This window comes from Garra rufa, chromosome 20, assembly GCF_049309525.1.
Source record: "Garra rufa chromosome 20, GarRuf1.0, whole genome shotgun sequence".
Lineage (NCBI taxonomy): Eukaryota > Metazoa > Chordata > Actinopteri > Cypriniformes > Cyprinidae > Garra > Garra rufa.
In genome coordinates this window covers 1,549,209-1,571,757 of record NC_133380.1, presented here as the reverse complement: position 1 = coordinate 1,571,757, position 22,549 = coordinate 1,549,209, and the positions used below count along the sequence as shown (strand labels likewise).

The window sequence follows — 22,549 nt, the reverse complement described above, 5'->3', positions numbered from 1 at the left end:
AACACAATCAGCCGTTTTCAGCGCTCCTGAGTTGCTCAAACAACTTTCTTCAAAAGAGCTTTTGCACACTGATGAACCATTTTTTACTACTTCAGATTAGTTTCTGAGTTTTGCAGTTTTAACTGCATAGTTCATCCAAAAGTAAAAATAATAACATTGTGGTCTGTTCCTCAGACTAAATGAGTATTATGAACTACATTCATGTTGCTTTTCTGTCCTTTTTTAACTTGACAGCCCGTTTGCTTTTATTATACAAAAAAGTGCAGTTTTAAAACAGTATTTAGTTTTAAAATCCAAGAATGCTTTGGAAACATGACCATTAAGTTATAAAAAATGTTATTTCTGAATGTTCACTGTTTTTTTATGTTTAATTTTTTAAAGAAAAACATTCCATTTTATCATTTTGTGAAAATTATGCAAAAGTTGTTTTTAAATGTTCTCTGAACATCAATTTTTTTTTTAAACATTAGGCAAGAGGCAAAGACGAAAAAGGGTTTAAGCATAAAAATAACAAATGTAATACTGCTTTAAATTGTTTTTCCAAAAAAAAAAAAATAAATAAAATATATATATATATATATATATATATATATATATATATATATATATATTAAAAGGTTTTCTGTTTATTTTATTTTGCATTTTTTTTTTGTTTTTCTGAGCACAAAAATAAATATCATACATTTTTTCCTAATTTACAGAAGACACCCACTAAAATGTCATTCAGTGTCGATCTTGTCAGGCATATTTACAACAAAAATTAATTTTATGACATTAAAAGACAAATTTCTTTCACCCCAAGTACTAATTAGTTGTAATTCTAAATTTTTACAATCTGCCACTATCCTAGGTTTTGCCCATTTGTCAGTAAGAATTTTTTACTCATTTAAAACACAATAAAATTTAATGCTTCCTCATTCTTTTATATATTTTTTCATAAGTCAGAATAAAGCATGTTTTTAAATAAATATTTTGTAACACTGAATGACAATATAACATTATTTCAACCAAATATTGACCTTTTTTTTTCCAAAAACTTAAAAGTAGACACTTTACTTACATTTAATGTGCTTTCTATAGACACAAAATTACTTTTGATGTGGACATCTTAACATCTTTGACACACAAACTTAAATGTTATCTTAACGTTCAAAATATAAAGATTTGTACTTTTTTAAAATGTTTTGTTTTGTTTTGTTGCAAACATAAAAGGAACATTCCATTTTAGCAATATGCAAACATCATAAAAGGGGTGTTTTTGAATGTTTTCTTAACATTCTGTAACAAGTAGTACAAAATACCCCAAATAATCTAGAAGAACATGCAACTCAACCAGGAAAAGTGTTCCATGAATATAAAGTTCCATAAAGTTATAGACACATTATTTCTAAATGCAATTTAAATGTTCAAAAGTACAGATTTTTAAATGTTTTTAAAATGTTATGTGAACATTAATGTTATGTTTAGTATTTTGCAAACATTTTGTGAATGTTACTTTCGAATGTTTTCTAAATGTTCTGAAACAAGTAATGAAATTCTAGAAGAACATCCAAACTTCTAGGAAAAGTGTTCCATGAATGACATATAAAGAACGTTTTGCTAACTTTCATATTATGTTATAGATACACATTATTTCTAAACGCAATTTAAACATGCAAAAAGTATAGATTTTTAAATGTTTAAATGTTTTTTTTGTGTTAATGTGAACATTAAAGAAACATTCCATTTTAGTATTTTGCAAACATTTTGTGAATGTTTCTATGAATGTTCTCTGAAACTCAAAAAATTAAAACATTCCAGCGAAAGAACTTTAAATTCTAGATTCTATCAGTGAAGATCAGAGAATATTTCACTGTTAAGTTGCAGAAGCATTATTTCTGAATGTCATCTGAATGTTCAAAATGTCAATTTAAAAACAAGTTTTAATTTAAACTACTTTGTGTTTTTCCCCCTCATTTTTGAGCTAGACAGTCCATCTGTTTTGTTGTGCAGAAAAGTGCAGCTCAGGTTTCTAAACAACATTTTGGGTGAACTATTGTGATAGCGACGCTGATTTCATCTAATTGACATCTGGCACAGAATCAGCGCGCATCTAAGCCGTCTTTCCTGAGCGCTGTCTGGAAGTGTCCATTAGATACCACAAATCCATCTTGATGTTCGCTCAAAACCACCTTGCGTGCAGCAGATGCATTTCAGCTCTTTATTTGTGCTGCAGCTTCCGCAGCACTGAGATTCTCTGAAAAGAGCTGCTGGGAAGGACTGCGAACAGAGAAGTGTGTTTAAACTGATATATTTTATCATTGCCGTACAGCTGGTGGCTGCAGAGAGAAAGAGGAAGACGGGCTCTGGTTCTGACGGTTCGTCTAAACCGCAGTGAATCGTCAGACCAGCTTCCTCCTGTGGACCAGCGCAGCTTCACAGGAGATCTCCATCCTGGACCAGTTTAGCCCTTTCTATTCTTTCATAACATACATATTTCAATTTGTTTTATAGCACTATAGTGATACTTTTTTTGTTGTATTACAAGTTTTCTGAAAAGTTGTTAAAATATGCAAATCACGCATTATCTTATTAAATGTGCATTCATTTCCAGAATATTAATCTGAATATTGGATAAAGCCAGGTTCAAAATTTTTGTTTGATTTTATTGTCATATTACAGTTAAAGGTTTTTCTCTTTTATTCACTCCATAAATCAGAAAATACTTTCAACACGCAGAAATTTTATTTTATATCATGTTTTAAAGAATATATTATCTAAATCAGTGTGAATGAAATTTGAACAAACCCCTCAGTAAAAACCTTCAGAATATAGACAGAAATAAAACGACAAAGTTTGTTCTTTGTAAGTGCTACTGAAGTGGAAGAGAAAACTTTTAAACACATGTATTGAAATTGAAAATTAAATAAACACTTAAAAGTATATTTTGGCAAGAAAGTACAGCCAAATTTTTTTTTTCTAAATGTACTGGTCAATTTTGGGATTTTGGGCTGATTGGCCTTTTATTATGAGTTGTTTTAGACTAGTGGAAAGAAAACATTCAAAAGTGTTTATTTTATTGCATTTTATCTATTTTGCTGTATATTTCGATTACAGTATAGATCTTTAACGTTTTTTTCTCCACTTCAGCAGCACTTACATACAGTACACCAAACTTAGCAGTTTTATTCCTCTCTATATTCTGAAGGATTTTACTGAAGGGATTTTGGATTTCTCTTGTTATCACTCTATAAATCAGAAAATACTATTAAAATACAAAAAACGAACAAATTTTCATCTTGTTTTTAAGAATAAAGATTTATATAATTCAGTGTGAATGATATATGAAGTATAAACGTAAAACCTTCAGAATATATAGAAAAAAAAACTGCTAAGTTTGGTGTGGGTAAGTACTGCTGAATTGGAGGAGAAAATGTTTAAAGATATTTATTGAAATTGAAATTAAATGTGTATTTTGGTATTTTGACACTACAGCCAAAAACATTTTTTAATGCACATGTCAATATTGAAATTTTGGGCTGATTGGCTTTTAATAACGAGTTGTTTCAGACTAGTGGAAAGGAAACATCCAAAATATGCATTGACATATTTATTTTATTGCATTTGATCAATTTTGCGTCTCTATATTTCAATTACAATATAGATCTTTAAAAGTTTTTCCTCCACTTCAGCAGCACTTACACGCACCAAACTTAGCAGTTTTATTCATTTTTATATTGTAAAGATTTCTACTGAAGGGATTTTGGATTTCTCTTTTTATCACTCCGTAAATCAGAAAATACTGTCAACAAGTAGAAAAAAAAAACATTTTCAGCAAGTTTTTAGGAATAAAATGTTATAAAAACTCAGATGAATTATATATTCACAAACCCCTCTGTAAAAACCTTCAGAATATAGAGAGGAATAAAACTGCTAAGTTTGGTGTATGTAAGTGTTGCTGAAGTGGAGGAAAAACTTTTTAAAGGTGTGGATTGGAATGTAAAAATCTATAGATGCAAATAGATAAAGTGCTACAAAATAAACACCTAAATGTGTGTTTTAGATGTTTTCTTTACAGTTGTCTGAAACAACATGTTATATAAAGCCAATCAGCCCAAAATCGTAAAATTGACCAGTGCATGAAAAAATGTTAAATTGAATGAGAGTTCTAATAAACTTATTTGATTAGAAGTAGACAATAAACACAACTTTGTATTTATTGCATTTATTTAAAAATATACAAACAAGTTGAAATCTTGAGGAATAAAATATTCACTAAAGCAGCATATAGTTTTCTTGAAAGGAGACGCGCGCGCTTGTAACCATAGCAACTGCAGGCTCCAGCGCGTTTCCCACATCACCGGTCCTCACTTGTGCTTCATGTGAGAAACAAAAACAAACATACTCACGTATATTTAACTAACATTTTCAGCAGTACTTCTAAACATCTTGCTCTTAATGTGTTTTTATTGTCTTTTGTTTATTGCCTTTTAAATGTAGGCTGCATGTGTGCTACTCAGCACGCGCGTGTCTCTTTAAGAGTCGCGCTGCCGTTGCGTAGATCCTTCATGAATGAAACCACGTGACCAAAGCAAATCATATGACGTCTGGCTCCAGCGCGAGAGAGAAAGAGGATCAACACGGTCACAAAATTCGCCGACAACAGCGACAAACTCCCGCCGGATTCTCCTCGGTTCCACCGGCCGCCGTCATCCCCTGCTCCGGACGATCCGTGACGCGTGCGGTGAGTGCGTCGTTCCTCACTGTGCTTCCAAACGCGCTGAAGTTGCGCTCGGGAGGACGAGAGTCGCTCAGATCTGTTTTGCTGAGTGTGCACGACACCGTGTGTATTTGTGTGTTTGCGCGTGCGCGCGCGTGTGTATATGTCAGTTTCTTTTTTTAGTGCAGAACATGAACCATTTACAAATACGTTCAACACATGAGGGACTGAATAGCATTAGAACAAAAAGAAAATTGAAGATCATTTTTAATGCTTTTGTTACATTTTAACCATATTTTTCATTTCTTTTAATATAATATTTTGTTTTAAGCAGCTTTTTCCAGGAAAGATCAGCTGTTTTATAAATCATATTTTGCTATGCTTTAATCTGATTATTATGGAAGATAAACTTTTTTGTTGATTTTTTTAATATATCATTTCATAATCAGATTTGTATGGAAGATCACTTTATTTTTAAAATATCATATTTTGCTACATTTTAACTTGATATTTAATTTAAGATCATTTTTCAATTTCATATTTTTCTTATACATTTTAACCTGATTAATCATGTTTTTTTTTCTCATGTCATTTTTTACTGATTTTTTTTTTTTCATATCATATCAGCTGTTTTATATATCATATTTTGCTTTTTTGGCTGATTTTTCATACATGATTTCATAATCAGATTTGTACGGAAGATCACTTTTTTATATTTTTACATCATACTTTGCTACATTTTAACTTGATAGTTAATTTAAGATCATTTGTCAATATCATAGATTTTTTAATGAAAGAATATTTTTTTCTCATGTCATATTTTACATTGAAATTATTCTTTTTAAATATATTTTGTTACATTTTAAGCATATTTTTCAAGATTTTTTTTAAATATATCATATTTTGCAATGTCTGAACCTAAATAATTATGGAAGATTTTTGGTTGATCATTTCATAATCAGATTTGTATGGAAAATCACTTTTTATATACATTTTACATTATCATGCTATTGATAGTTCATTTAAGTTTTTTTTTTCAATATCGTAAAGCAGATGGTTTTTTTTCTCATTATATTTTTCATTGAAATAATTTTTTAAACATCACATTTGGTTTTATTTTAAGCAGCTTTTTCAAAAAAGGTCAGCTGTTTTATGTATCAAAAAATAATTAAATTATTTAAAAATAACCAGAATAAATAGTCAAAAATGTATGTGTTTTTAAAAACGTCCACGTTTTGCTTTTTGCCTTCATTTTTGCAACATCATTTCTGGCTTATTTATGTATGTGTTTACTTTACTATTTGCCTATTTCTGCTTATGAATGTTTTAGTTAACTACTTAACTAGCGGTAACAACGAAACTGTGTGCATATGACATGAATTTATTAATATATGCATTGTTTACTATAAGTATATCAGCGTACATATGTGTGCGCGTTTGTCGTCTGTCTGGCGAGGCGACGTGACGCCGCCGTGCGCGTTAAGCGCGTTAAGCGGGACGCGCGTTTTAAAGGGCTCGCCGTGCTGAATCATCACGATCGGGTCATTCCGCTCAAACCCCGCCACACACACACACACACACACTTACACAGAGCCATGATGACAGCGAGCAGACAAAGGGCTCATCGATACACACTCACACACCCCGATCTGTGATCAATCGCCGGCTCCGATCGGCTCTCATCGGCTCTGATCGTCGCTTTTCGATTTGAAACGTTTGCAGAAATCAGCGGGATTCGGCTAGTGTTATATTTAGAGTGTGTGTGTGTGCGCGCGTGTCTCCTCTAGTCAGGCAGAGGTTACACAGCAACACAAACGCGCGCGCGCTCACGCGGATCTCCGGATCTGTGAAGAAGCCGAACCTGCTGGTTCATCAGAACCGTCTGCGCTGGACACGGATCGACCCGGTTCGAGGTGGGTTAACGTTAACGTCACTCTTTATCGCTTTTGTCTGCTTTACGCGGCGTTAGTCAAACTGTACCATGGTACAGTGATGGTATCAGGTGGTAATACCGGAGTACTTTTGGCAATGTGTCATGGTATTTACCTTCAGCATCTTCCTCGTTGGGAATCGTTCCAACGTGCTCCCTAGGTAGGGAACACACTCGGGTTTGAAACAATAAAACACAGTTTTGCTATAGAAAGTAGGAAAAGTAACACACAACGTTGCGCCGTCGTGATACTTCCACATATATAGAAATATTCATACTGTGGTATTTGAGGGAATTGTCTCGAAACTAGTTTTATTCAGCATTTGTTGCTTATCGCCTCATCTGTGAGTGACAGTTGAGGTTTGACGGTTGGATTCCGTTACCGCGCGCGCGCTCCTCAATCACCAAATCAGCGGGATTTCAATTCAGCGCTGTTTGAAATCATCTCATCTTCGGCGTTAATGGCCATATTCGAGCGGACGAGCGAGATGCTGATTCATCAATCGCTGATATCTGCTTGACGTGAGCCCGGTCACCGGGGCGTCATGGCAACACGGCACATCGGAGCGCGCGGAACCGGCCAGCTTTCGAGGCACGGAGAGAACGGCGGCGACAGCGTTCAGATTGATGGCTTTATCAGCGCTCCGCTGCTGCTTTCACACTTGACACACATAACTGCGATTTTTGGGATATTTGAAGTTTTTTTTAAATAATTTAGGACGTATATTATGATCATTAGTGACGAATCTTGTAGTTATCATAACACACACATAGCTGCTGTTTGTGCTTGTGTTTAGTACAGACTGTTTGTTCTCAGACAAATGTTTTAATCAGTAGGCTATTTATGGCAGTACTGTGGTAATACCATGGTAAAGTGATAGTATGTGAGATGACATGATGCTCCAGCCTAGACAGCATTTCTAGGCATCGGGCTTGTTCGAATCAGCAGCATTTTTGTCCATCATATGAGATCTTCAAGCAAAATTTATTGTTTTATATCATCTTTTGCTACATTTTAACATGATATTTAAGTTTTTGATACTTTTTAAGCTGATCTTTTTTTCCTCATTTCATAATTTTCATTAAAATAATGAAAATATCATATTTTGTTACATTTAAGCAGATTTTTCAACAAAGCTCAGCTGTTTTATATCATATTTTATTTCATAATCAGATTTGTATACATCGTATCATATTTTGTTACGTTTTATTTTGGTTTTTCATTGACCAGTCATTTTTCAATATCATATTTGTTTTTACATTTTAACATAGTTTTTTTCATCTCATATTTGTTATTGAAATATTGAAAAATGACATATTTTACATTTTAAGCAGCTTTTTCAACAAAGTCCAGCTGTTTTATATCGTATTTTATTTCCTAATCAGATTTGCATGGAATTTTTTTTACATCATATTTTGTTACATTTTAATTTGGTTTTTCATTGAGCAGTTATTTTTATTAGCAAATTTGTTTTTACATTTTAACATAGTTTTTTTTTCATCTCATATTTTTCATTGAAATATTGACAAATATCATATTTTGTTACATCTTGAGCAGTTGATTTATGTATCAGATTTTGATATGTTTAAACCTGATTATTTATGGAAGATAAAAATGTTTTTATAATTAGAATTTTATGAAAGATCTTTTTTTTCAATATCATATTTTGTTGCATTTCAACCTGATTTCTCAGGAAAGATGATATCTTTTTTTTTTCCATTGAAATTATTCCTTAAAAATCATATTTTCAATGCATGGTCAGCTTTTTTATATCATATTTTGCTACGAACCTGATTATTCTTGGAATTCTTGGTTGTTTCATTTCATAATCAGATTTTTATTGAAGATAATTTATTTAAGCATATTTTGCTACATTTAACCAGATTTTTCAAGAAAGATAAACTTTTATTTTTTTTTTTTTCCTATCATAGATCATATACTACATTTTAACCTGATTTTTTAAAGCTTTTTTATACCATATTTTGATACATTTGGACCAAATTTTTAATTGAAGATCATTTTTGAAATATAATGTTTGGTTATATTTCAACCTGCTTTTTCATAGAAGGTCCACTTTTTATATCATTTTGCTATGAACCTGTTTATTCTTGGGGAATTTTTTTCTCATCAGATTTTTTAAATATATATATTTTTATTTTTATCATATTTTGCTACATTTTTTGTTTACTTTTTCTTATCAAATATCATATGCTACATTTTAACCAGATTTTTATTTTTATTTATTTTTTTATACAAAAGATACTTTTATTTATTCTAGCATATTTTGCTCAGTTTTACCCTGATGTTTCATTAAAGATAAATGTTTAGTTTATTTTTTTGTATCATATCTTGCTACATTTTACATTTAATTTTATTTATGGAAGGTAAACCTTATTTTTTGTGTCATATTTTAATCAGATTTTTAAAAATTGTTTACCATATTTTGCTACTTTTTAACCTTTTTTTTGTATCATATTTTGCTTAATTTTAACAGTTTTTTTAGTAGAAGAAAATGTATTTATTTATTTTCATCGTATTTTGCTAAATATTAACCTATTGTTGGTATTAACCCCTTCAGACCCTGCGTCCATTGGAATGGACATCACATGATTTTTTTGTTTAAACCAATAAAATGTTATGTTTTTATAATATGAGCAATGCCTGGTCACTGATTCGTCCCTGATCAACCAATCACAACAAAGATATGACTCCTAACTTAATCTGATTGAGCTACAGGCATCACAAAAGAGAGACTTGATCACTTAGAGAGGAAGAGGAGGAAGCCCACATTTGACCTTTTATATGCAGAGTTATGTTAATGGTAGGCTCATCAACTTGCATCTGTTATAAAATTAAGACTATCAAATGATAATATTCAAAGTTATTTTGAAGATCTTTCAGATTTGCAGAACACAGGATTTTTTTTTTAAAATGCAATGTCCATCACAATGGACATCAGGTCTTGAGCGATATCAGCAGGAACCTCATGAATTAATTGTAAAACAGGTTGAGAAATTTGTTGAAGCATTTCAAAGCTAAATACAGAGCTACAAATTCTAATGTTAATGTTTTATAAATGTTGATGTAAATTAATGAAATTAATATTAATATGATTTCATTTATGTCTTCGAATTGACTATAGTCTGTAAATCAATATTTCATTGATTTTAGTGAGGAACAGCTATAGTGGATGTGTGATCAGTGAATACAATGCAATACACACATTCACACCCCCTCCATGCACACTAATGCCTTAATACTATAATACACACAATCATATATTCATCAAAACAATCAGCAAGTACACATAAACCCATTCACACACACACACACACACACAAAGACATTTATACATATACTCCAATTCACCCACTTCAACCAAAAAAAGTGATCAAACATTTTTTTAGATTTCATATCATCTTACCTTTTTTCCACAATCTTACTGCATTGTTTATTCGTACAGTATGTGTTCTTTTCAAAATTTAAACACTAGTTTAACTTTAGTGCACAAACTCTATTTATTACGTATGGTTAAAAAATGAGGATTTTTGTTTCTCTTCAGACCCGGCGTCCATTGTAGTGGACATGAGAAAAATCAAATAAAAAATGAGTTGGCACAAATCTTTCTTTTTTAGACTCATTTAGATGTTGGAGAAGAGCAAAAAAAAAATTTGTTCAGTGAAAAAAATTCAGGACCGAAGGGGTTAAAATAGCTGTAATACATGGCACAGTGTTAAATTACAAACAAAAAAATAATATTCTGATTCAGAAACATGTCTGGTGTCTAAAACCGCTGCTGTTTATCATATTCACACACCAAAGATGCTTCAGACCACGGTACACAGAACCAGTGCCCCAGTGTTTTATTGCTAGTAAGACATGTGTAACCATGTAAATCCATTTAGACCCTTTTAAGAGCCTGTTTACATCATTAACCGGAAATCTCCCAATAACAATTCCAGCTAATTGTGATATTTGTGCAATTAGAGTGAGAAGCGCAGAGCTGGAGAGGTGTAATCTGATCAGGACGTGGGCTCGGCCTGCTCTTATACGAGCTCGCGACTCAAATCTGCTGATGGTCGGGAGCCAACCGACGCGTGAGTGAAGTTGTGGCGAACGGCAGAGTTTTTTGTCTTTAAGGCATTCTGTGAAAGCGCTGAGACAACCAGAAAACAGCCTCTCGCTTGGCAGATGGCGTTTGCGCCGGTTACTGGTGATCTCTGAGCTCTGAGAGACGTCCTGATGATGCTGATGTCGGAAATGACTGGCCTCAGGTTACTCTTTAAGTAAAGGTGTTTTAAACGCTGTGATGAACGAGAGCCGACGAGGCTGAATGCTGCTCTTGCAACTTTTTAAAATGCGAGACTTGCATCACCAAAAGAAATGCGATCGTTTGCATTTACAGTAAGTGTTTTGCAACAGATTGCAGTTTCTGTTCTTCCTCTTTTCTCACTAACAGGTAGTTTTCTCCTTTTTTTTCTTTCTTCCCTCAGCAGAATACTGTTCCTCTTATTCAGAGCGATGTGGCTGCATTAGCTCTCTCTCTCTCTGTGTGTGTGTGTGTGTGTGTGTGTGTGTGTGTGTGTTTTAGAGCAGACTGAGCTGCGTTGTGTTTGTGTTCGAGGACAGTCTTCATATCAACCCCATTTGTGTCTGTTTGATCACATTAGTTTCTCTGAACACATGATCTGTCCGTCCTGTTAAGACTTGTTTTTTTAGCCTGAAGAACATTACATCTTTATTATTTTTATTTATTTATTTATTTTATTTATTTTTGGCATTACAATAATGGGAATTAGGTGAAGAAATGCACTTAACACAGTGTAGTAACTAAAGTTTTTTTTTTCATTTATGGTGTAAGATTACAGTCAAAAAAAGAACTGAAATATATTTAAAAAATAAATATATATATATATTTAATTTAATTAATTAATTTATTTATATAGTTATCTTTTAATTTTTTTTGTCAAAAATATGTAAAATAATATGTATACAATTTTTGTTATAATTAAAATAATTAAAATAATATAATGGTATTTTTTATATAAGTGTATAAATATAATTCTATATGGGAAAAATGGAAAACATCATTTATAAAAAATATTTTTATAATCATATATATTAAAAAGAAAGAAAAAAGTTTTCAATCTTTTAAATTTTTAATTAATGGTGCAAGATTACAGTCAAAAAAGGACTAAAATTAAGATAAAATTAGCATCTATCTATCTATCTATCTATCTATCTATCTATCTATCTATCTATCTATCTATCTATCTATCTATATATATATCTATATATCTTTTATCGTTATCATTTTATGTATGACTATTCTGTAGTCAAAAATATGTTAAATAATATATATACATATATACATTTATGGTGTAAGATTACAGTCAAAAAAGGACTAAAATTAAGCTAAAATTAGCATCTATCTATCTTAAAACTTACTTAAATCAGCAAATATATATATAAAAAATGTATATACAATATATTATTATTATAAATGTATGATTATAATTTTATATATTAAATGCACTTAAAGAGTAGTGACTAAACAAGCGTTAAAATTACATTTTTTTATTTACAATGTAAGATTACAGTAAAAAAAGGACTAAATTTCTATATGTAAAAAGTCTTTTATAAAAATATATTTGATCATATATGTGACCCTGGACCACAAAACCAGTCATAAGGTTAAATTTGACAAAACTGAGATTTATACATCATATGAAAGCTCAATAAATAAGCTTTCTATTGATGTATGGTTTGTTAGGATCGGACAATATTTGGCTGAGATACATCTATTTGAAATCAGAAATCTGAGGATGCAAAAAAATCAAAAAGACTGAGAAAATCACCTTTAAAGTTGTCCCAATTAGGTTCTTAACAATGAATATTACTAATCAGAAATTACATTTTGATATGTTTACAGTAGGAATTTTACAAAAAATCTTCATGGAACATGATCTTTACTTAATTTCTTAATGATTTTTGGCATAACAGAAAAATAAAAATTTTGACCCATGCAATGTATTTTTGGCTATTGCTACAAACAAACCCCAGCGACTTAAAGACTGGTTTTGTGCTCCAGGGTCACATATATGGAAAAGAAATACACTTAACACAGTGTAGTAAATAAGTTTTTTTATCAAATTTTTTATTTTTGGTGTAAGATTACAGTAAAAAATGACTGAAATATAGTTAAAAATCAGCAAATATATAGTTATCTTTATTAAAGAATAAAAAAATATGTAACATATATATATATATATATATACATACATACATACATACATACAATTTTTGTTATAATTAAATGTAAAATTATAATGTTATATATGTAAAAAATGTAAAACAAATATTATATAAAATTTTGTTAAATATTTTTAAAATCATATATAATCACTTAACACAGTGTAGTAAATAAACAAGCTTTAAATGTTTTTTTACAATTTTCATTTATGGTATAAGATTACAGTCAGCAAAAAACAGCCAAATGAAAATAAATAAATAATAATGAGTAATATATATATATAAAATGGTAAAAAAAATAATTAAAAAATATTTATATATGTAATATATGGTATAAAAAAAATTTAAAGCTGAATTTAGATGTGCACGTGTTTTTGAGAGGCATTAAGAGATCCACCGCGTTCATGTATCTCAGCAGGAAGTCAATTACATCTGCTCTGAATTTGTCCTATTTTGTCCAAACATCCTTAATTTATTAGAGACGGATATTTTTAACAGGAAGTTGTCAGCGTGAGTGATGAGTGTTTGTGTCTGCGCTGAGGACAGGTGTCCTTCACAAAGTCTCTCTCTCACTCTCTCTCTCTCTCTCTCACCCTTCCTCTGTTTAATAAATATCTCTCGCTCAAGCTTATGAGGACAAATGAACATTGTTCAGTATTCAGTGCAGGAGATGAGCCTGAGATTTATTACCTTCTGTGGGGGAATCGGTGAGCTCTCGCCACGCCAGACGCGCTTTACACACTCACACACACACACACACACACACACACACACACACACACACACACACACACACACATGCAGACGCACACAGAGCAGCAACAGTTTGATGTTTGTGTTTGCAGTATGAATTCACACACATTAGCCTTGAGGTGTGTGTGTGTTTGTGGGCAGATCTGGGTGGAGGGTTGATGAAACTCCAGGAAAGACGTTGAGCTGCGTGTCTCTCTCTCTCTATGTGTGTGTGTAGCAGGTGCTCTAGAGTAAACACACACACATGCTGATCATTAACCCACTCCATGAGTGTGTGTTCATCTTTATGTGTGTGTGTGTGTGTGTGTGTAATAGCGGCGTTCAGACAGAGATGAAGGTTATTTGAGGTCAGTGTGTGTGAATCTACAAGCTCCAAACTGAAAACTGTTTTCAGAGTTAATGTAAAAAAGAGGAAAGAGAGTGTGTGTGTGTGTGTGTGTGTGTGTGTGTGTGTGTGTGTAGATCAATGGAGTCTATTTTTTTCATGGCCTCTTTGAGCAATGATGAAATACTCTGTAAGATACAGCTCAAGTATAGTAACGCAGCGCCTCAGAACAGTGGCATAGTTTTAAAGACAGACACCGCGGGAATTACGCGAACCACTGCAGTCCGAACGCCGGAGAACCGGAGCACCAGCGCAAACAATGCGTTTATACACTTATGTGAACATATATGAGCTGCTGCGGTGATCCCAATGGTTGTCAGAACGTTGCTGTTGGGTTGTTTAGCTGTAGATGTGACTCAGGTCCTGTCTGTGGGATCCCGTCAGCTGGGTTTTAATTTAGTCTTAGTCTTGTGTAACACGTTCTTCTTAGTTTTTATTATATGTAGTCAAGCTGTCCTGTTTATAGACAAGGTTTAGTTGACTGAATGTCTAGTTTTAGTCATTTTAGTCATGCTGATTGTCACGCGATTGGCATATTTTAAGAAAATCAGAATTCTGAGCACTCATCTTGTTACCTGATTTATTATATGATCAGAAATATAAACTGTCTCTACATAATGAAAAGTTGAAATTTGGTAATTGGTTGCCAGATTGTACAGATAAATTAAACACATGGAAGAAAATGTGTCCTTTTAGAAGAGAAGCACTAATGGGGGATTTAAACTCTTGATGTCTGGCAACCACAGACATAAACTTTTGGAGGTCACAACTTTTTCTCATATTTTTTTGTTGAAGAAAATATAGAGAATTTTGGCTATACAATATATACACGTTCTTCTTAGTTTTTATTATATGTAGTCAAGCTGTCCTGTTTATAGACAAGGTTTAGTTGAGTAAAAGTCTAGTTTTAGTCATTACAGTCATGCTGCATAACGATAATCGCAGTTGTTTTGCTCACCGTTACTGATGACGATTGGCATATTTTAAGAAAATCAGAATTCTGAGCACAAATCAAGAGAATGTGACTCATATGAAAAGTGAAATATAATATAAACTCAAAAGCAGGAACAGTGACATTCATAATATTCATTGCAAATTATATTGCTTTCTTCGACCTCATCTAGTTCCCTGATTTATTATATGATCAGAAATATAAATAGTCTCCAAATAATGAAAAGTGGTAAAATTCATTGGTTGCCAGATTGTAAATATAAATGAATCACATGGAAGAAAATGTGTCCTTTTAAGAGGGAAGCACTGATGGAGGATTTAAACTCTTGATGTCTGGCAACCGCAGCCATAAACTTTTGGAGGTCAAGACTTTTTCTCATATTTTTTTGTCAAATATGTGAATGTAACTCACACACATGCCTAATTTGACTTTTTAATTGACCAATTTTGTTCAAATTGGGGATTTGAACTCTTGATGTCTGGCAACCGCAGCCTTAAACACATGGAGGTCAAGATTTATATTATATAAATATTTTTTATTTAAGATTTAGTTCGTTTTTTTTGTGGAAGATAGACTCTAAAAATACGTTTGTAAATAGTTATTTCTCTTTATATATTGCAGTTTTAATCTGTTTCTGATTATGAAAATTGCTGTAGTATCTGGCCAATATTTCTCATTGTTTATGTGAGTGTCAGTCAATTTTTGAGAGCTTTATTCAATTCATCATGAGTTTTGCTGCTAATTGCACAGAAGGAGCAGTCAAATGCATGTTTTGATTCTGAGCCGTTCTGGGGTTTAGTTGACTAAAAGTCTAGTTTTAGTCATTTTCGTCATGCTGCATAATGATATTCACAGTTATTTTGCTCACCGTTACTGATCATGATTGGCATAATTTGAGAAATTGCATCAGAATTCTGAGCACTTACTCTTATAAGCACAAATCAAGAGAATGTGACTCACACACATGCCTAATTTGACCTCATCTAGTTACACGATTTATTATGTGATCAGAAATAAAAACAGTCTCAACATAAACTCAAAAGCCGAAACTATATTCTTGTCTTTCTATTAAAACAACATCAAAAGTCATTGTATTGTGGCACAGAGATGTATTATTACAGGATCTATTACAGTTGGTCATAAGAAGGTTTGATGGCAGATTGGTTGCCAGATTGTAAAGATAAATTAAACACATGGAAGAAAATGCAGCTCTGATTGGGGGATTTGAACTCTTGATGTCTGGCAACCGCAGCCATAAACTCATGGAGGTCAAGATTCTTTCTCATGTTTATTTGTTGAAGAAAATATAGAGATTTTGGCTATAGAACGTTTTTATTTTTTGTAGATGTGTTGCTGTCTTGTGTAACACGTCCTTGTTAGTTTTATCATATGTAGTAACCCTGTCCTGTTTATAGACAAGGTTTAGTTGACTATAAGTCTAGTTTTAGTCATTTTCGTCATGGTGCATAATGATATTCACAGTTATTTTGCTCACCGTTACTGATGACGATTGGCATATTTTAAGAAATTACATCAGAATTTCGAGGATTTTCTCCTATAAGCACAAATCAAGAGAATTTGACTCACACTTCCAATATTCGACAATACAGTCGAGATTATGTTTGGATTTATTACAGTTTGACATGAGAAGGTTTGATGGCAGATCGGTTGCCAGATTGTAAATATACATTTATAAACGCATAGAAGAAAAAGTGTCCTTTTATAAGAGATACTTATTGGGGGATTTGAACTTGTGATGTCTGGCAACCGCAGCCATAAACTGATTTTTTTTTTTTGTTGAAGAAAATATAGTTTTGATATAGAGACGTTTTTATTTTTTGCAACAATATTGCATGTTGATATACACTTAGTGTTTTATGACGCGTCATTAATGTATAACTACAATTTTATATATGGAAAAAATGGGAAAAAAATCATTCAAACAAATATTTTTATATTCCTTTATGAAAAAGAAATGCACTTAACACAGTGTAGTAACTAAACAAGCTTTCAAATTTTGTACAATTTTAATTTATGGTGTAAGATTACAGTAAAAAAAAGGATTAAAATATAGTTACAAATCAGCAAAAATAATATATATATATATAAGTTTTGTTTTAACAAAATGTTGTATTCTTTTTATCAATGTATAACTGTAATTTTTTATATGGAACTAAAATGTTACAAATCAGCAACAAAATAAAAAAAATTGTAATTGTAATGTAATTATTTGTATCACATTTATTTAATAAAAAAATCTAAGTTAAATAAATATATTTTTGTTATAATTTAAATGTTATTTTTTAAAAATGTATAATTATTTTTTATGTATAATAATTTTATACATGGAAAAAAGAAAAAACATAATGCAAAAAATATTTTTATAATGATATATATGCAGAAGAAATGCACTTAACACAGTGTAGTAACTAAACAAGCTTTCAAATTTTGTAATTTTTCATTTATGGTGTAAGATTACATGACTAAATGTAAAATGTAGTTAAAAATGTGCAAAAAAACAGTATAAATGGTTAAAAATCATTTATTAATCATATTTATGATCATGATTATGGGTCATTTTCAGAGAGACACTCCGATTGGGGGATTTGAACTCTTGATGTCTGGCAACCGCAGCCATAAACTCGTTTTTCTCTCCTCTTTTTTTTTTGTTCAAGAAAATATAGATTTTGGATATAGGGAAGTTTTCATTTTGTGCAAGAATATTGCATATTGATAAACAGTTAGTGTTTTACGGCATCAGCGTTGTCTCGTCAACTGATATATTTCATCACAGTTTTCATTGATGCAATTAACCCTGGTTAAAATGCCAAATAACACCGATCATTTGAGCAATCACTGGTTGAACGCTGCTTTCACACACATTTAAGTCTCAGTGTCAGTATTTGGTGTCTCAGATGTTTGTGGATGTTAGATTTCCCTGCAATTACAGATTTAGCAAACAAAGTTTGCAAAGATAATCATCAAAGCGGCGCCTTCACGGGAAAGTTTTCTTGGAAACGCGCGTTTGCCGCAGTGAAGTATGGATATTCATAATGTCTCTAGCACTTTTTTTCCAGTGGTTGATGGCGTTCTCGCTCTGCCTGGAGTTACACGCAGGACGATGTCTTCCAGTTGCATCATCCCGGCTGCGCTTTGCTGCAGTTTTTACCCGCAGTGTTGAAGTGTTGCTCGCTCTTGCAATCTCCACACGCCCCAAACGAACCTCCGACGACTGAAATGGAGACAGGAGACCAGAAAGCTGGGCTTTTTATGAGCTTCACCTATTCGGCAGGTGTGGCGCGTGGTTTGCGTTCGCTCTTGTGTTTGAAAGCTAATGCCGTCTGGCGTCGTCTCACACTAATGTGTCTTTACACAAACACTCCAGAAGGACGGAAGTGGGGGGAAATGAGCTCGTTAGCGAGGGCGAGACAGCCGTCACACCTCTGATGTCCAGACCGCGGGAGGATGGAGCTCGTGAGACCAGTCCAGTGTCCCGAATGTCACAAACATCCAGGCCCCGCGTCGTTTTTGTTTTGCTTCTCAGACGGATTGTGTGACCACAGAAACATGCAGTGATCAGTGATCTTCTCATTTGAAATATTATTAAAAATTGTCTTAATAATATTAATAAAATATATGTTTTGTGAAATATTAAATATTATACATTTAATACTTTTAAAATATTTATTTATTTTTTGCAAAACACAATTTGCGCAATACAAAAAACAACATCCATTAATACAGAATAACATTTTTTTCTAAAAATGCTGACCTCAAAGTATTAATAAATAATATTTTTTCACAAAACACAGTATACACATTAACAAAAAAATAACGTCCAATATTTTGGAATAACAATTTTTCTAGGGCTCTCAGCTTGAGCAGATCCTCCTTTTTTCCTCTTATACCAATATTTTTTACTTAAAAATAGTAATTAATATTAAAATATATAATATAATAATTAATCAAATATAAAAATAATAAATAATATAAATATAACTTGAACATCCTTCTTTGTTCCTCTTAGACCAATATTTTTGACCTTAAAATATTCAATATTAAAACAATATATAATAATAAAAAAATTAAAATAATAATATAAATATAACTTGAACATGCTCCTTTGTTCCTCTTAGACCAATATTTTTAACTTAAAAATACGAATTACTAATATATAATTAATGCACAACACAAAAAACATCCATTAATTTAGAATATTTTTTTCTAAAAATACTGACCTCAAAATATTAAAAAATAATAAAATAATATATAATATATTAATTAATAATTTCAAAAAATATTTTAAAATGTATTTGAGTTTTTTCACACACAAAAAACTAATGTACACATTAACAAAAAATAACGTCCAATATTTTGAAATGACAATATTTCAAGGGCTCTCAACTTGAACATTCTCCTTTTTCCTCTTATACCAAGATTTTTTTACTTATAAATAATCAATATTGAAATATATAATATAGTAATTAAACAAATATAAAAATAATAAATAATATAAATATAAACTTGAAAATCCTCCTTTGTTCCTCAATATTTTTTACTTAATGATGTTAATTAATAATAAAACAATATATAATATAATAATTAATAAAATACAAAAATAATACAGAATGTAAATATAACTTGAACATCCTAATTTGTTTCTTTTAGACCAATATTTTTGACTTAAAAATACTAGTCAATAAAACAATATATAATATAATAATTAATAAAATATATGAATAATATAAATATAATTTGAACATGCTCCTTTGTTAAAATTAAAATTAGTGTTAAAAATACTAACTAATAATAATATACAATATAATAATAATAATAATTGAACATCCTCCTGTATTCCTCTTATATCAATATATATATATATATATAAATCAACATTAATTTGGAATAATAATAATAATAATAATAATACATTTTTGCAACTCCAAGGTCAGATCATTTAATATAATTTAGTAAATTTTTAATAAAAACGAGGACATTTTTTTTTTTTTTTTTTTTTTGGTGGAAGTAAATAGTTTTCCTCTTTATATTTTGCACTTTGAATGTTTCTCATCATGAAAATATCCGTAGTAGCTGGCCAATATTTCTCATTGTTCATGTGTCAATCTGTTGTGTAATATATTTGAGAGCTGTATTTACTCTGTGATTTTTGCTGCTCATGTGTTCTCTGATGGGATTGATTCCGAGTGGTTTGTGTTATTTATGTGTCGGCGTGTCTGTGTTTGTGCTGACCTGCGCCAGAGCAGGAGGGGGATATAAGATTTAGTTAACTTATCTGCCTGCGCCTCCCAGAACCAAATTAACCCACGAGTCTCTCTGCTGGAAAAAACCCTTACTATAAAAAACAGGCCTTCCTGACGGAGCAGTTTTTCTGCTGCGCTGAGGAGATTTCTCTCACACTACCTGAGACGCTTTCTCTCCTCCAGCGCCGCACCATCGCTCTCTCGTCTTTCACTCGTCTAATTGCACCTTTGAGTTTTCCTGTCGCTCTCAAGCTGATGCTTTTACTTTTCTTCTTCCCCTTTCAGCCTCTCGTAGAGTCTCTCAGTCTCTCCGTCTTTGTGCGGCTCGTTCCAGACTCGCGTCTCCAGCAGATCAAATGTCTGAATCAACCTTTCTCTTGCTTGGTTTTTTTGTCTTGTCTGATTTTCTTTTGCAGTATTTTGGGGTTTTGTGTTCATACTTTGATTCATTTACCTTTTGCATCTCTGAGTTAGTTTTAATATGTTTGAAACAATACTGTAAAATCACAGGGTTTTTTAATCAGATGGAGACTGAAATAGTATGTTCTTGCTGTTTTTTTCATGCACCTGTCAAGTTTGAGATTTTAGGCTTTTTGGTGTTTCATAAAGTGTTTTTTCAGACTAGTAGAAAGAAAACATCCTAAAAACACTTTTAAGTGTTTCTTTTATAGCACTTTATCTATTTGTGTCAATAGATTTACAATACATATTTTACATATTTTTAAAGGCCAAGAGTTTTTTCTCCTACACTGAGCCATAAATCTCCACTTCAGTAGCACTTACACACAACAAACTTTACATTTTTATTCTTGTCTTTATCCTGAAGGTTTTTTCAGCGCGATTTGTTCATATATAATTTGCTTGATTACAACATTTTATTCCCCCCCAAAAAGTAAAAAAAATAGTGTTTCCTGTCTGTTCTAAGTATTTTCTGAATTATTTTATGACAAAATGAGACCCAAAATTTCCTCTGTAAAAACTTTTGACTCTAATATGATTTTTAAATTTAGAAACTGATTTCATCCAGTCTTTCGATTTTTGCACTAGAAATGTATGCAAATGAGCACATATTTAATTAAATAATGGCTCATTTGCATATTTAAACCTAACATTTTAGAAAACTGTTTATATATAATTTGTTTGATTTATTACAACATTTTATCCCCCCCCCCAAAATGATGAAAAACATAGTTTTCCTGTCTGTTCTAAGTATTTTCTGAATTATTTTGTGACAGAATGAGACCCAAAATTTCCTCTGTAAAAATGTTTGACTCTAATATGTTTAAAAAAATTAAACAAGAATTTAGAAACTGACTTCATCTAGTCTTTCGATTTTTGCACTAGAAATGAATACAAATAATCACATATTTAATTAAATAATGGCTCATTTGCATATTTAAACCTAACATTTTAGAAAACTGTTTATATATATAATTTGCTTGATTTATTACATTTTATTCCCCCCCAAAAAAGGTAAAAAATATAGTGTTTCCTGTCTGTTCAAATTTTTTTCTGAATTATTTCGTGACAAAATGAGACCCAAAATTTCCTCTGTAAAAACATTTGACTTTAATATGTTAAAAAAAAAAAAAATGTAGAAACTGACTTCATCCTGTCTTTCGATTTTTGCACTAGAAATGTATGCAAATTATCACATATTTAATTAAATAATGGCTCATTTGCATATTTAAACCTAACATTTTAGAAAACTGTTTATATATAATTTGCTTGATTTATTACAACATTTTATTCCCCCCCAAAAATGATAGAAAACATAGTTTTCCTGTCTGTTCTAAGTATTTTCTGAATTATTTTGTGACAAAATAATTCTCTGTAACAACTTTTGACTCTAATATGTCAAAAAAATTAAACAAGAATTTTAAAACTGACTTCATCCAGTGTTTACATTTTTGAATGTAATGCAATGTATGCAAATTAGCGCATATTTCAGTAAACAATGGCTCATATACATATTTAAACCACATTTTAGAAAACTTGTAATACAAAAAATGTTTGCAATTATCAAAGTAATCAATCATCTGGGTAAGTAAGGTGATAACTATTAGTTAATTTTTTTACCCTATTCACCTGCAGTGTCTCGCCTTGAATTATGTTTAGTTCCTGTGTTTTTATTCCGCTGCTGTTTTTAGATTAATCCTGTATGTGAGTGTGTTTATATAGTAGCTGCTCAAGACACCTTCTGTGTTTCACAAGTGTATTTAAACCGGATTAACACTCCTATAACGGGACTGAACTTCTAGGAATGGCCGCACACATTCTGTCTGGTTCACACCTTCTCTCACCTGTGCTTTTTCA

The 22,549-nt window shown here is 31.4% G+C and overlaps 1 protein-coding gene across 2 annotated transcripts in view; it reads left to right on the top strand.

Moving 5' to 3' along the window:
* Positions 1 to 4,418: 4,418 nt before the first annotated feature.
* Positions 4,419 to 22,549, top strand: part of mafgb (v-maf avian musculoaponeurotic fibrosarcoma oncogene homolog Gb) — a 31,237-nt gene continuing 13,106 nt past the window's right edge. The window contains exon 1 of one of the 2 annotated variants that reach the window (XM_073825754.1): positions 4,419 to 4,723. In XM_073825754.1, coding sequence (XP_073681855.1) covers positions 4,552 to 4,723 — 172 coding nt within the window. In that variant the 5' untranslated portion in view covers positions 4,419 to 4,551. Of the gene's footprint in view, positions 4,724 to 6,509; positions 6,613 to 22,549 lie in introns of those variants that run through there. The other variant, XM_073825755.1, reaches the window with a different exon arrangement.